The sequence below is a fragment of the Nelumbo lutea genome, chromosome 2 (genome assembly GCF_056320005.1).
Source record: "Nelumbo lutea isolate HS-2025 chromosome 2, American lotus-T2T, whole genome shotgun sequence".
Classification (NCBI taxonomy): domain Eukaryota; kingdom Viridiplantae; phylum Streptophyta; class Magnoliopsida; order Proteales; family Nelumbonaceae; genus Nelumbo; species Nelumbo lutea.
This window is the reverse complement of record NC_142685.1, coordinates 5,580,701-5,593,027: the sequence shown is the minus strand read 5'-3', so window position 1 is coordinate 5,593,027 and position 12,327 is coordinate 5,580,701. Positions and strand designations below refer to the sequence as shown.

At 38.4% G+C, this 12,327-nt stretch overlaps 1 protein-coding gene across 1 annotated transcript; it reads left to right on the top strand.

Moving 5' to 3' along the window:
- Positions 1-866: 866 nt before the first annotated feature.
- On the top strand, positions 867-11,730 carry LOC148868261 (CDP-diacylglycerol--glycerol-3-phosphate 3-phosphatidyltransferase 2-like). The gene is made up of 7 exons (XM_088969034.1): positions 867-1,579; positions 3,808-3,905; positions 4,020-4,070; positions 4,222-4,335; positions 10,480-10,536; positions 10,649-10,734; positions 10,872-11,730. The coding sequence occupies exons 1-7, from the start codon at positions 1,060-1,062 to the stop codon at positions 10,990-10,992; spliced, it is 1,047 nt and encodes a 348-aa protein (XP_088825160.1). The 5' UTR covers positions 867-1,059; the 3' UTR covers positions 10,993-11,730.
- The last annotated feature ends 597 nt before the right edge of the window (positions 11,731-12,327 follow it).

The following is a 12,327-nucleotide window of genomic DNA, read 5'->3' as shown; positions in this document are numbered from 1 at the left end:
ACAACCCACTACTAGGCTACAACCCCCACCATTCAAACACATGGCGTTCTCATTTTTTCGAAAAACTAGACACATGACATTTTTTGAGAAGTTGCTGCTAAAACCCACAACCCATAATCACCATTTTTAATAAATTCATAAAAAATACAAAAGTGGTTATCCACAACTACTTCTTACTACATTCTATCGATAACCCTCTATGTATCATAACAAAAGAAGACTATCCATATTCTAATAATTATTGAAAAATATTTTTATAAAATAAATATTTTTTAAAATTATAATAATTATTTAAAATATGAATAAATATAAATTTAACATTACTGTCCATATACTTAATACGCCATCATTCACTAGTTTATAAACAACAAATGGGGCCTTAAGAGAATTGTTCTCTAATTAATTTGCATTAGACTCCTTGCTATGAGCCTATTAATAGGCTTTTATTGGCAAGTGTCTAGATCTTCTATCAATAAGGTGTTACCAATAAAACTTTTAACGTGATCAATAGTCGCTCATCTCAAATGTGATTGATGTCTCAAAAGTAAGATTCCCTCAATGAATACAAAACATATTTGATACGTGCAATCATATATCATAGTGGTATTCACTGATCACTAATTCACTATATGGTCCACATCGCCAAACTGCACCCAACCAAGTTAAAATGGTCGGTTTGGTCTCGTCTAATCTTAAAAATGGTCTGGTTGTGGCTGATAAATACTCAAACCATAATTTTTTGGTTTGGTCCGGTTTAATGAATTTCACAAATAAACGAAAGTGTAAACCGCTCCGTGGGGAGCCCACCCGGACTCGTAGACCGGAGATCCGTGCTCCATGTCACCATGTGCAATGATGCCAACACAGAGAAAAAGCCTGTGCACAGAAAAACTCTTCCATAGGAGAGTATAGAATAAAAAAATCTACAGCCACCACCATTCCTGCACCATCTTCCATATCTTAAATCGCCTGTTTTCATCAAATTGATATGGCGTAGTTTAGGGAACCAATTCCTTAAAACCGCTAACCTGAGCACCTGTGCGTATTTTCAGTATCACCATGGTAGGACTAAAAGTGACCATGGTGCCTTCAATCTGCGGCTGGAGGCCCTATATGGTCGAAAAATGGGTGCAAAGGATGAGCAATAGCAGGACTAGGGCTGCCGCTGCAGCTGCCGCTATCGACGTCAAATTGAATGTGGTGGCCGCTAGAACGAAGCCTTCGGTGGACCTGCCTGGTAAGAACCGAGAGCAAATATCGGTCGGATGGAGAGACGGGTGGAGGTTAATATCCTGCGCAAAATTCGGGGCTGCACCCGAGAGGGCTTCGTGTAGAAAATTGGGGTCTCGTGGTCAAAAGGTTTTTTCTTCCTCTGCTTCTTCTGAATCCAAAGGAGGTCCTGTGGCCACCGGCATGGGCTATGAGAATGAGGTGGACCGGGACGATAATAACCGGTTGCCACCGCCGTCGCAGAACCACCGCATTTTTTACCAAAAAAGGTTACAACCTCCAGCGTTGCTTACATTGCCTACGATCCTGACGTTAGGTCGTGTCGCTGCGGTGCCACTTCTCGTTAGCAGTATGTATTCCATTATATTTCTTCAAGATCTGTTTTGTTATTTTCTTGACCTTATCGAGGCTATGTGAATTTATTGACTTCATTTTTTTATATGACTAGAGAAGTTTGATTTAAGGATTCTAATGATATAATGCTGAAAGAGGAAATTTTTGGCCCGTTGATATTGAATAATGGAATTGCTTGGATTAATCTCAGGACAGAATTTCAACCTTGTTGACTCTATTGAATACTCTGGTCTTAGAAATTAGAATTCAATTTCCTTTCTGGTGGCCGAAGAGGGGGAATGGTGTCAGATTTCTCCCAGCCGCCCAAGGGACTTTGGAATCATATATAAATGCCGCTGGTCATAAAAGAAGGGGAGATTTTAATAATGTCTGTTAGATTTACATGCGGTAGTTAATGAAGTTGATTGTTATTGTCATCGGAGTAGGAATGATTTAACTTCTAAATAATTTAGGACGTTAGGTGAGTGTATTTTTTAATCTAGTGGGTCATGATCTTGAAGTTGAGTGAGAACCCCGGGGTAGCCTGACCTCCAGAAACTTGATCTAGTTAGTTGTCACTTGTCAATCAGGAGTTACAGAACTTAAGGAAGTGACATTGCAAGCTTATGGCTACCCCCGTGCCCAATCCTTGATCCAAAGATTCCAAACCAGCAATGAAATCAACTATCGGCCCTGAACATTATCCTGCTAAGTTTAATGTTTATCTTATCTGCATTTGTTGATAAATTGGTTGATTTCAGCATACCTGGTCTGGTTATTGAAAGCTAGTCCCTGCATGTAAACTATATTTAGTAGGGGATTAACCTTTATACTTTTGGTTCATTGAAAATCCTTGCTGATTTGTTGTCGATTTGCTTATACAATCTTGATCCTAATATTATGCAAAACTTCATATTTTTCGTAATGAAATCATCATTATCTGTTAGGAACCTGCCTAACTCAGGGCTCTTCAAGGGGCCAACCTCCTGAATTCTTAGAAAAAGAGAGAGAGAGAGAGAGAGAGAGAGAGAGAGAGAGAGAGAGAGAGAGAGAGAGAGTTTAATGCCGAAAGAATCAATGTCTTATTCCTTTTCTGCTCTACTACTTATACAGTTTTACAATCTTGATTGTCTTTCTGTTACAGTTGTTGCAAGTGGATGGTTAGTTGTGCTGACGTGGCCTCCTCTTGTAAAACTGATTAACAGATTTCTGTTGGTCTGTTCCAGCAGTCTTAACATTATCACCATCATCTAAGCCTTGTTCCAATTGTATGGGGATTGATTACATGAATGCTGTTCTGTAATTCTGTCCTGTTCAGTACCATATCCATTGTTAAATTGTGGGCCCTTAGATCATTTTCTCACTACCTCAACCGATGTTCTTTTTGGCATGCCCTACTCCCTAGCTCTTCTAGACCATTCAACTTGTAATAGATTGCTTCTTACTGGTGCTGTAGATGGTTTTCTTGGTACATGCCCAAACCATCTTAGTGTATTTTCAGTCATTTTATCTCCTATTGAAGCTATTCCAATGTTCTTTCAAATAAGTTAATTTCTCATCGCATCCTTTTTTGTTTTCCCACTCATCCATCTTAACTTTCACAGTTCTACCAATCTTTGAACGTGTTTCTTGATTTAATGAATTTATTTTTTCTATATAAAAAATTAGATTTCTTCTTTTAGGGGGCAACAGGTATGCTAGAAAGATGATTTTTTGGAATTGGAAGAAAAGGACAGGATTATAGATTCTGAAAATACAACGATAGAATAAAACAAGTATGTGGGATTCTAAAAAAAACAAGTATGTGAGTGTTAATGATCTAGACATGACAAAGTTTAGATATCTATGAGGGGGTGGGGATCTTTGTTTATTGAGGTGTGGAGTAATTTATTGGGTTTGAAGTGAAGGTGGAAATATTATGGATGCTTAAGGTAAGCTAAGAAGATCAAGAAGGTAAGTTGCTAAGGATGTTCTGAAGTGGTGTTTAATTATCTCGTTGAAGTTGTGATTATTGATTGTGGAGTGTGATCTCTATGCATGCTGTTTTGTAAAGTGTTGCATGTAGGGATGAGCTTCTAGGGGTATTGTGTGGATGAGGTGATTGCTTTTTTTTTTTTTGGGCTTTCTTTCTCTTGGTTATATCTTGTCACTTGTTTCTTGTATCGCCCCTTTTTTATTTTAGTGAGAATTTTCTTTTATTATTGAAAAACATGATGTAGCTGACTTGATAATTTTGTTTGCTAGCATTTTACATGAATAATTGGTGGGGGACAACAGCTACAACAAGTATTTTCATTGCTGCAGCAGTTACAGATTGGCTTGATGGTTACATTGCTCGAAAGGTATGCCACTTCTTCATTTCTCTTACAAGGTGTATATTGGAGGATGATATCTTTTCTGGCTAACCATTTTATTACATTTTATTCTGTTGAGCTAATTCTTATTTGGTGTACCAGATGCGATTAGGCACAACATTTGGTGCATTTTTGGATCCCGTAGCTGATAAGGTTTCATTTTTATTCCATAAACTTTGTCTTGTTTCCTCCTTGAGCTAATTGAATCTTAGGGTATAAATTTTGGGTGGAAAAAAGGGGAAAAAAACTCCTTTCATGGGTGTTTAGCAGTTCTTGTCTCTGATTCTTATGCTCTTGGATACAGCTTATGGTTGCTGCAACATTGGTCTTATTGTGTACCAGACCTTCGGAAGCTGCTATATTTGGAGATGTGCCATGGCTATTGACGGTGCCTTCAATTGTTATAATTGGTAGAGAGGTAATTGCCCTGATCATTGAACTATTTGTATCGAAACTATCCAGGTTGTTGTGATTGTGTAATGGTGTACACTGCGAGATGCATTTTTTCTGTAATTCTGATTTATCAGTTCTTTTTCTTTTGCTATTCCTGTAGATGTTAAAAGTAGTAAGAGCACTGCTTTGTCATCTTCATAGGTAAAAGTAGGAAAAAACAAATAGGACCAATTCCTCCATTAAGAAGTATATAATATATTAAGATTGCAAGCTAAACGTTTCTTTGAATGCCTTTATTTTCTTTATCTTTGTTCTTGTTGAAACTTTTTGAGTAAGGTGGTGGTTAACTTGCTTGTTTGTGAAGAATTTATGTGACTGGTGTTTGCAAGGATTAAGAAAGAGGAGGTTAAGTCTTATAACAATGTTTCCTCTTTGCTCTTTCCTGGATCATATGAGGGAATGGGATACTAGAACTTTTGAAAACTGATGCTTACTTCATCCCTTTGGAATGTCATTGACATGATAGATTCATGGATGGCAACCAGAAAGGAATTCGGAGAAGTTTCCTTTCTAAACTTTTTGTTTAGCATTTTCCTCAGAGCTTTTTGAGACCCTATGTATATCATCTATTTATACATGGTCTATACTTGCACATGGTATTTTCTTTCTGATTTGATACTTTGCTTTTCAAAAAGAATAAAAATGTAAATGGGTTTTATTAATGCAGGCCAAAGAGAAATATAATTCTTAGATCCCTAAGGAACAAGGGGAGAGATCCGAAAAGAACTCTATACAAGGCGAATCAGAAATTTAATATAAATAAAACTGTTATCAGTTGGAAATCTGACTAGTAGTTAACCCATCCTTTAACCTCTTGACTAGCAAGACTATAAGTGAATGATTTAGCTGATCTTGGTATCAATCTAAACATGATTCTCTCAACATCTCTACATACTTCATGCACACTGATATTGGCGTTCTATGATAGAAGATATGGTGTATTTTCGTCTTGTTCGTATAATGAATATTCTACTCAAGGAGGTCATGTGGTTTAAGTTGTTTGCTGATGATATTTAGTCTTGTACTCTTGTTTCATAAAACCAGAGAGGGGGTAAATGCAAAGTTTAAGATATAAAGATATGCTTTATGATCAATTGATTTTAAGATAAGCAGGAGTAAAAAACATATACTGCGTAACTTAGTAATAATAGTAGAGAAGGGGTAGAAATAAGATTCATGACCGAGGATACTCCAAAGTATGCATTTTCACTAGCTTGGTTTGATTGTATTTAGTGGCAGTTTGGGAGGGTTTTGACACAGTGTCTTCTGGCTTTGTGAGGTGTGCTCCACACAGACAGCCTATAAGTTATGTTTGGTGAAAAATCTGGGAAGCCCAATTATGCTGTCATTCAGCTAGAAAATTGGAATTATGGTTAAGCTTCTTCAAATCGGCTCTGTGAAAGCAGCTCAATCAAGGCTTAGGCCCTCCCAAATGGGGCTCTTAGGGCTCTTGACAGTATCTATTCAAGACAGGATAAGAGATGAAAAATGGGGTAAATCCTATTAATTTCTCATCATGTATGGTGTTGGTTGTTTGGGTGGTTTGGGTGTAGAGATGGAGGGTTTTTTATTGGGGGGTTGTGGTTTGATCTCCTGCTCATTAAGGGGTTGTTCAGGGTGGTAGTTTGGCTGTGTCTGTGGCTTCAAATTTTCTCTGGGATGTGAGTACAGGGTCATTCTTCAGGTGAGGCACACACCATGAAATGAACCTTGCCTGTAAGCGTAAGTTCACCTGAGACATGCCTTTTAAAACATTGAATTATAATAGGGTGGGTGAAGTGGAGAGGTGCTTTTAGAGGCTATTGTACTATAAGAAATAAAACATCCATAAATATTTAGATGAGGATGCTGAGATAAATGAGTTGCAAGACTCGGATGCCTAGAATTGAAAATTAGTGTGCTAGAGGGAATTTAATGTCAGCTTCAATAGGTGGAAATGGGTTAAAGAAGTGAGAAATATTTGAAGGTCTATGCCCTTGGTAGAGTGAACATGGAACAAGATTCGTGTTCTAGGCCCCAAGTAGTTGGTTAGTGGAATTTTTGAATTTGTAGGTAATCTTTTTTGTTTGATGAATTAATAGTTTTTCTAGCAACAAACTTAAAATTTGCAATGTCAAAATTTTTGTTTTTCTCAAATTCTTACAAAAGACATAAGCGAGCTTAATAGCTGATGTAGTTTTAGAAGTTGGAACTACTGATGCTTCTGTTTATTTCCTTAACAAAACATCAAATCTATTGATCCTTCTAGATCTTTTTTTATTTATTTTTTATTTTTTATATTAGTGAAAACTTTTCTGATTTGGCTACAGTTGAAAGTGCATCTTTAGTAGATGGCCTTGGGCTCTCTCACAAGCTTGGGTTGGATAGGTTGCTAGTGGAAGGAGATGTGTTCATCAGGTGTTTGCAATCGTCAAAATGATGTAGGAGATTAGTTCATGTATTGTGAGAGAGAAAGGCTCACATTAAAATAACAGTCCAGACACATGGCAAGGCATGGAATAATTAGAAATCAATTGTATTGGGGGTCACTACCTTTTGTAAAATTATACAATGGGGGTGGGTAGTTTGGGCTAGCCTAAATCTGGAGGGGTGTCAGGCACATTCGTCTTGTACATTATTTCCATATTTTTTACATAATAATGTTATACTTTTACCAATGAAATAATGGAGCTTGTATTTGAGGTTAGATTTCAGACTTCCTAGAAGATTTTTTTGATCAATAATTTTCTAGAAGATTCAATGGCTAGAAGAAGGTAAATATAGACTCTTTATATGATTGAGATGGCAATCTATTGTAAGATTGTCATCAATTCTACATGTCATCCACATACTAGGTGATTGTCTGAAAACTTTCCTTTATCGGTCTCTGTTAAAATTTACCATCCTTATGTCTTCAAATTCATTAAACACAAGAGCCATATCTGTGATGAATGAAAGCATTTTGTTGCAATATCTTTGGAGTAGGTTTACAGACCCCATCAAATATCCTTCTGTCTTGCTTCTTGCATAATCCCAACTTCATAGCCAAGGGAACCGTTCTTTGAAGTTTGGCCCTGAAAACCAAATAGCACTGGTGGCCAAGCTAGTGCTTGATACAGCTTTAGAGGGATGCACATACTTCACCTAGAAGATGCGTTTGAAAAAACTCCAAATATCCCTGGTAATGTGGCAATGAAAAAGCAGATATTCATGGCTTCTTTCTTCAAAGAAAAAACATACTGATTTGTTATTCAGAAACCTCTATCTTTTAATTTAGGCACTTTCTATGATACTGGATGGGAGGGTGCAAGTTGGGCGTTAGGCCAGGTTTATGATCAATCGGGCCCGGCCCTAAAATTTGGACTTAAGGCCCGAGCCCGAAGTCAAGCCCAATTTTCCCAACCCGAGCCCAGCCTGCATTGTAATTTGATGAACTCGGGTTGGGCTCTGGCCTAGGCCGGGCTTGGGTTGGTCAATGAATCCACTCTAAAATTATACATATACATGTAAATAGGTAAATATGTATACAAATGTATATATATACAAATATGTATGTATATATATGTAAATATGTATGCAAAATAACATATACATATGTGTATAGTTGGGTCGGGTTCGGGCTACCTAAGGGCTAGGCCGAGCCCGAAGTCAAGCCCAATTTTCCCAACCCGAGCCCAGCCTGCATTGTAATTTGATGAACTGGGGTTGGGCTCTGGCCTAGGCCGGGCTTGGGTTGGTCAATGAATCCACTCTAAAATTATACATATACATGCAAATAGGTAAATATGTATACAAATGTATATATATACAAATATGTATGTATATATATGTAAATATGCATGCAAAATAACATATACATATGTGTATAGTTGGGTCGGGTTCGAGCTACCTAAGGGCTAGGCCGGGCCCGATTCCATCCTAAGGACCGATTTCTTGGGCCCGAGCCCAGCTCGAAGTCTGAAATTCCAAGCCCAACCCATATAAAATTTTTGGGCTGGGCTGGTTTGGGTTCGTGTTGGGCCCGCCCAAGTCGCACTCCTATAGGGGTGCAAGTTGGGCGGGTTGGGCTGGGTTTATGGTCAACCCGGGCCCGACCCTAAAATTTGGGCTTAAGGCCCGAGCCCAAGGTCAAGCCGACCTTCCCAACCCGAGCCCAATTCGCACTGTAATTTGGTGCACTCGGGTTGGGCTCGGGCCAGGGCCGGGCTTGGGTTGGTCAATGAACCCACTCTAAAATTATATATACATACATATGTATAGTTGGGCCGGGTTTGGGCTACCTAAGGGCTAGGCCTGAGCCCAGCCCGAGGACCGAAAATCCAATCGCAGCCCGTGTAAAATTTCAGGCTGGGCCTGCCCAAGTTGCACCCCTTAGGCCCTAATACTGGAAAGGTATCCTACCTGAAAAACTTCAACAAAATCCATGTGAATTTGAATGAATGCCAGTTGATTGTTGATCAGTTTTTTTTAGAAATGATACCTTTTTGATATCATAGTCGGACTCTTTAATTTAACCACCATTAAGTTTTTTGTAGTGCTGCCAACTCCTTGGTGACCCAGTTATTTGAGCTGTAGGCAGGCTTTCCAGGAACAGTCTATGCACAATTTCATTTTCTCTATTAATCAATTGATGAGTGGGATCTGTTTAGAGCTGAAACTGGGTGCAACTTCAGCGGGCTTGGGTTGAGCTTTTGTCAAAATTTGAATAGGTCAAGCCCAAAGCAGTATAAAATGCTAATCCGGGGCCAACCCGAGTGCAACCCTAGTGAAACCGTGGCTTTGCTACATAGAAGGGAATATCTCTGTACCAACCTGTCACTCACAGTACAAGCATCTCCATTATATTGAGATCAGTACGAAGTTATATAACTTTGCTTTATGTTTTGAGAGCCCTCCATAATCTTCATGACTTGGATGGGCATTTTCTTTGCTGTTCCCACTATCATTCCCTTTTACCATTTTTAGTAAAATATCAAAAGTATATAAAATTGACTGATTGCAGAAAGCAACCTACTTTTAGCATCCCTTACTAGGTTTTCAAAATATGCAACCTGAACTTCATAGTCCTGCACTAGACTAATTGATATTCTGTCAAACTTAACGTGCAGTGTAACATAGTCCTGCAATAGACTATGTATATACTGTGGGGGATTAGCTAGAAAAGTAGATTATCTAACAGAATCCATAGAATCACTTTTCAAAAGACAAAGATGCTTGATCTCTAATCTAGGCGGTAACGAAATACCCTCATGCACCACCTAGATTTCAACTGTGAATAATCTTGGTATCACCCAGTTCCTTAGCCTCTTAACACATTGATCCGTCTACCTGCTGCGTCTCTGTTGATTCTACCTGCCTTGCTTCCCTTATATCAGGATTCAAAGAGTCATTGAGGTTCCCTGTCTTATTAATCAAAATTTATGTTATTGTTTAAAAGAAAAAGAATCATGCATAATGTAGGAGCAGTACTGCAATAGTGCATCCAACTACATGTTTCTTCCAAAGTACTACTTTTCTTTCTTGGTTTGGCTAACCAGCCATTTTCAAACTTATTCCGATCTAAAATTTTTCATCTAGATATCCCACATTCTTCTTTTTCTGAAAAATGTTTCATCCTTTTTTTTTCTAGTTTGATGTTATGTTATCAAGCACATTTTGTTCTTTATTTTCCTTTTAATCTGGTAAGATTAACAATATGTTGTTCAATTTGACAATTCTTCTAGAGCTATTCTGCGAATCATGTGTGGCCAGTGCCTTTGTCTCATTACTTGGTGTAATGGTAAAATTTTGGGCTGTCAAGCATGAGAACATGGGTTCGGTCTGAGAGCAGTCCCTTTGTGTGAAAAATGCCAAAGGTTAGGACTGTACCCAGTCCACCCTCCCAAGCACCCAGATAGCCAGGATCAGACATTGGGTAATGGCCCAAGTGCCTATGTCTGGCTCTTAGGTATAACTACATAACCAGGTCGAACACCTTTTCCTTCTGCTTTGTTTTTTCCTAATATGCAGTAGAGCTTATATTTTTGGCGAGCTGTTGACTTGGTGTGCCATGCTCATTCTTTTCTTGTGTTTCTTGGTTATTTTTTTCTTTTGGTTTTAGCACTTGGAATGACTCAACCTTTTTCTGTAGATAACAATGTCAGCAGTTAGAGAATGGGCTGCATCTCAGAATAGTAAAGTTCTTGAGGTTCTATTTCCCACATAACTTTCCACCACCTGTTTCGCATCTTATTTTAAAATCATCAGATGTATATCCTTACTCTGAAAGTCTGAATTGTGATGAATGCTCCTGTCATCAGGCTGTTGCTGTAAATAATCTAGGGAAGTGGAAAACAGCCACACAAATGACTGCATTAACCATCCTTCTGGTTACACGAGACAGCAGGTTTGTGATTTCCGTGACTGCAACATATTGATAGTACTACGTTTAATTCTAATCTGAAGAGGAAAATAATTAAATTTTATTCCCTAAAGGATTTTTAATCTGTCTCCGCTTTTTTTTTCTTGTTTGTGAATGTACAGTCTATCAGGGCTAGGTACTTTAGTTGCATCTGGTGTTGTTATGCTTTACATCTCAGCTGGTCTTGCCATCTGGTCATTGGCTGTGTACATGAGGAAAATATGGAGAATATTGCTGAAGTAGTTGGTTTCTCTTGCTTCACCTGAGTTTGGAAGAAGGGGGTATTCGGGGTTGATGATGCTAAACTTTTGGGATTTGGGTTCTTATTTGGTTTCTTTAAATGCCCCCATCTAGTGATTGATACCTCCCAACTATGGAAATTGAACTTTTTGAGATAAGTAGATGAAGGGAAGATGCTTACGTTATGATTTTGGATTGGCTTCAGTTGAAGTTTTCTTGGAGGAAGGAAGTAGGTCTTATTATCATTCATTATATTACTTTGTCGGCAAAAGATGGTTAGGGCTGATGGAAAGATGCAGTATATAGTCTTGAAGCCTTAGGTTCAATTGTCTTAACAGGGACAAGCTGGGAAATACATCACTTAATTTGTGTAAGTAATTTTAGATGCCTACAGCATAACTCATTTGCAGGTCTCTTCATTAACTCTGGTGTTTCAGGTTTAATACTGATTTTCTTTGTAAGAAAGTGTTTTTAAGTCTTACGCAATAGGGATTTGAAAGGAATGTAACCTTGCGCTGCTGCTGTCAAACTCCAACCGGAGAAATGCTTTTGGTTCCGGCAAGTTTTTGTTTTTTCTTCAATTAATTTGATAGTGGCAAATTAGGTTATGTAGGAATCATTTATAGGAACTCTGTTAGTGAGAATGTAAACATAAAAACAACAAATGATTGGACAGGTTTTTAGACGATCTCTTAAGAGATCCTTTTTAATAATTTTTAGTCAGTGTCTTCCAAGATCTAATGCAATTGCAAAGTTACAACTTATAAATTATTGTAGTTGATCTCTCTCTCTCTCTCGGAAAGATTCGTGGGGTCGTGGACTCGTGGAGGGGCATCAAGCTACAGTAGAACTTCAGAAAACCGAATATTTTCATGTTTGATCTGATTTTAGTGCTTTATGTGGTTGCTAATAAGGTGCCTGTTTGGGAGGGCCGAAGTGTAGTAGCTTTTGGCTTTCCGAGGTGGGCCTATATATTGGACAGTCTATGAGTTTTGTTTGGTGAGGAACCCCCAAAGCCCAAATTAGTTGTCTGCCAATCATTTTAATGGCTATTTACTTCACCATCTTTGAATAGCTTATCCTGAGTGCTTCAAAGCTGCTACACAGCTTAGCTGAATCTTCAGCTCAGCCCTCCCCAACGAGCCCTAAAATGAAAAAAGAGAAAGAAGCTGATCTTATTGATCTCTTCCATTTTCTCATTTTTTGATAGGTTAAGATTTAAGAAAGTGGCCGTCGGGTTGAACTCGGATCCTAAGGCATCAGTGGGACCGTGGGTCACCGATTTATTATCCTTCCACCAACGGCAACGAGAGTGGTTGAGGGAGGCTCTCGCTGTCA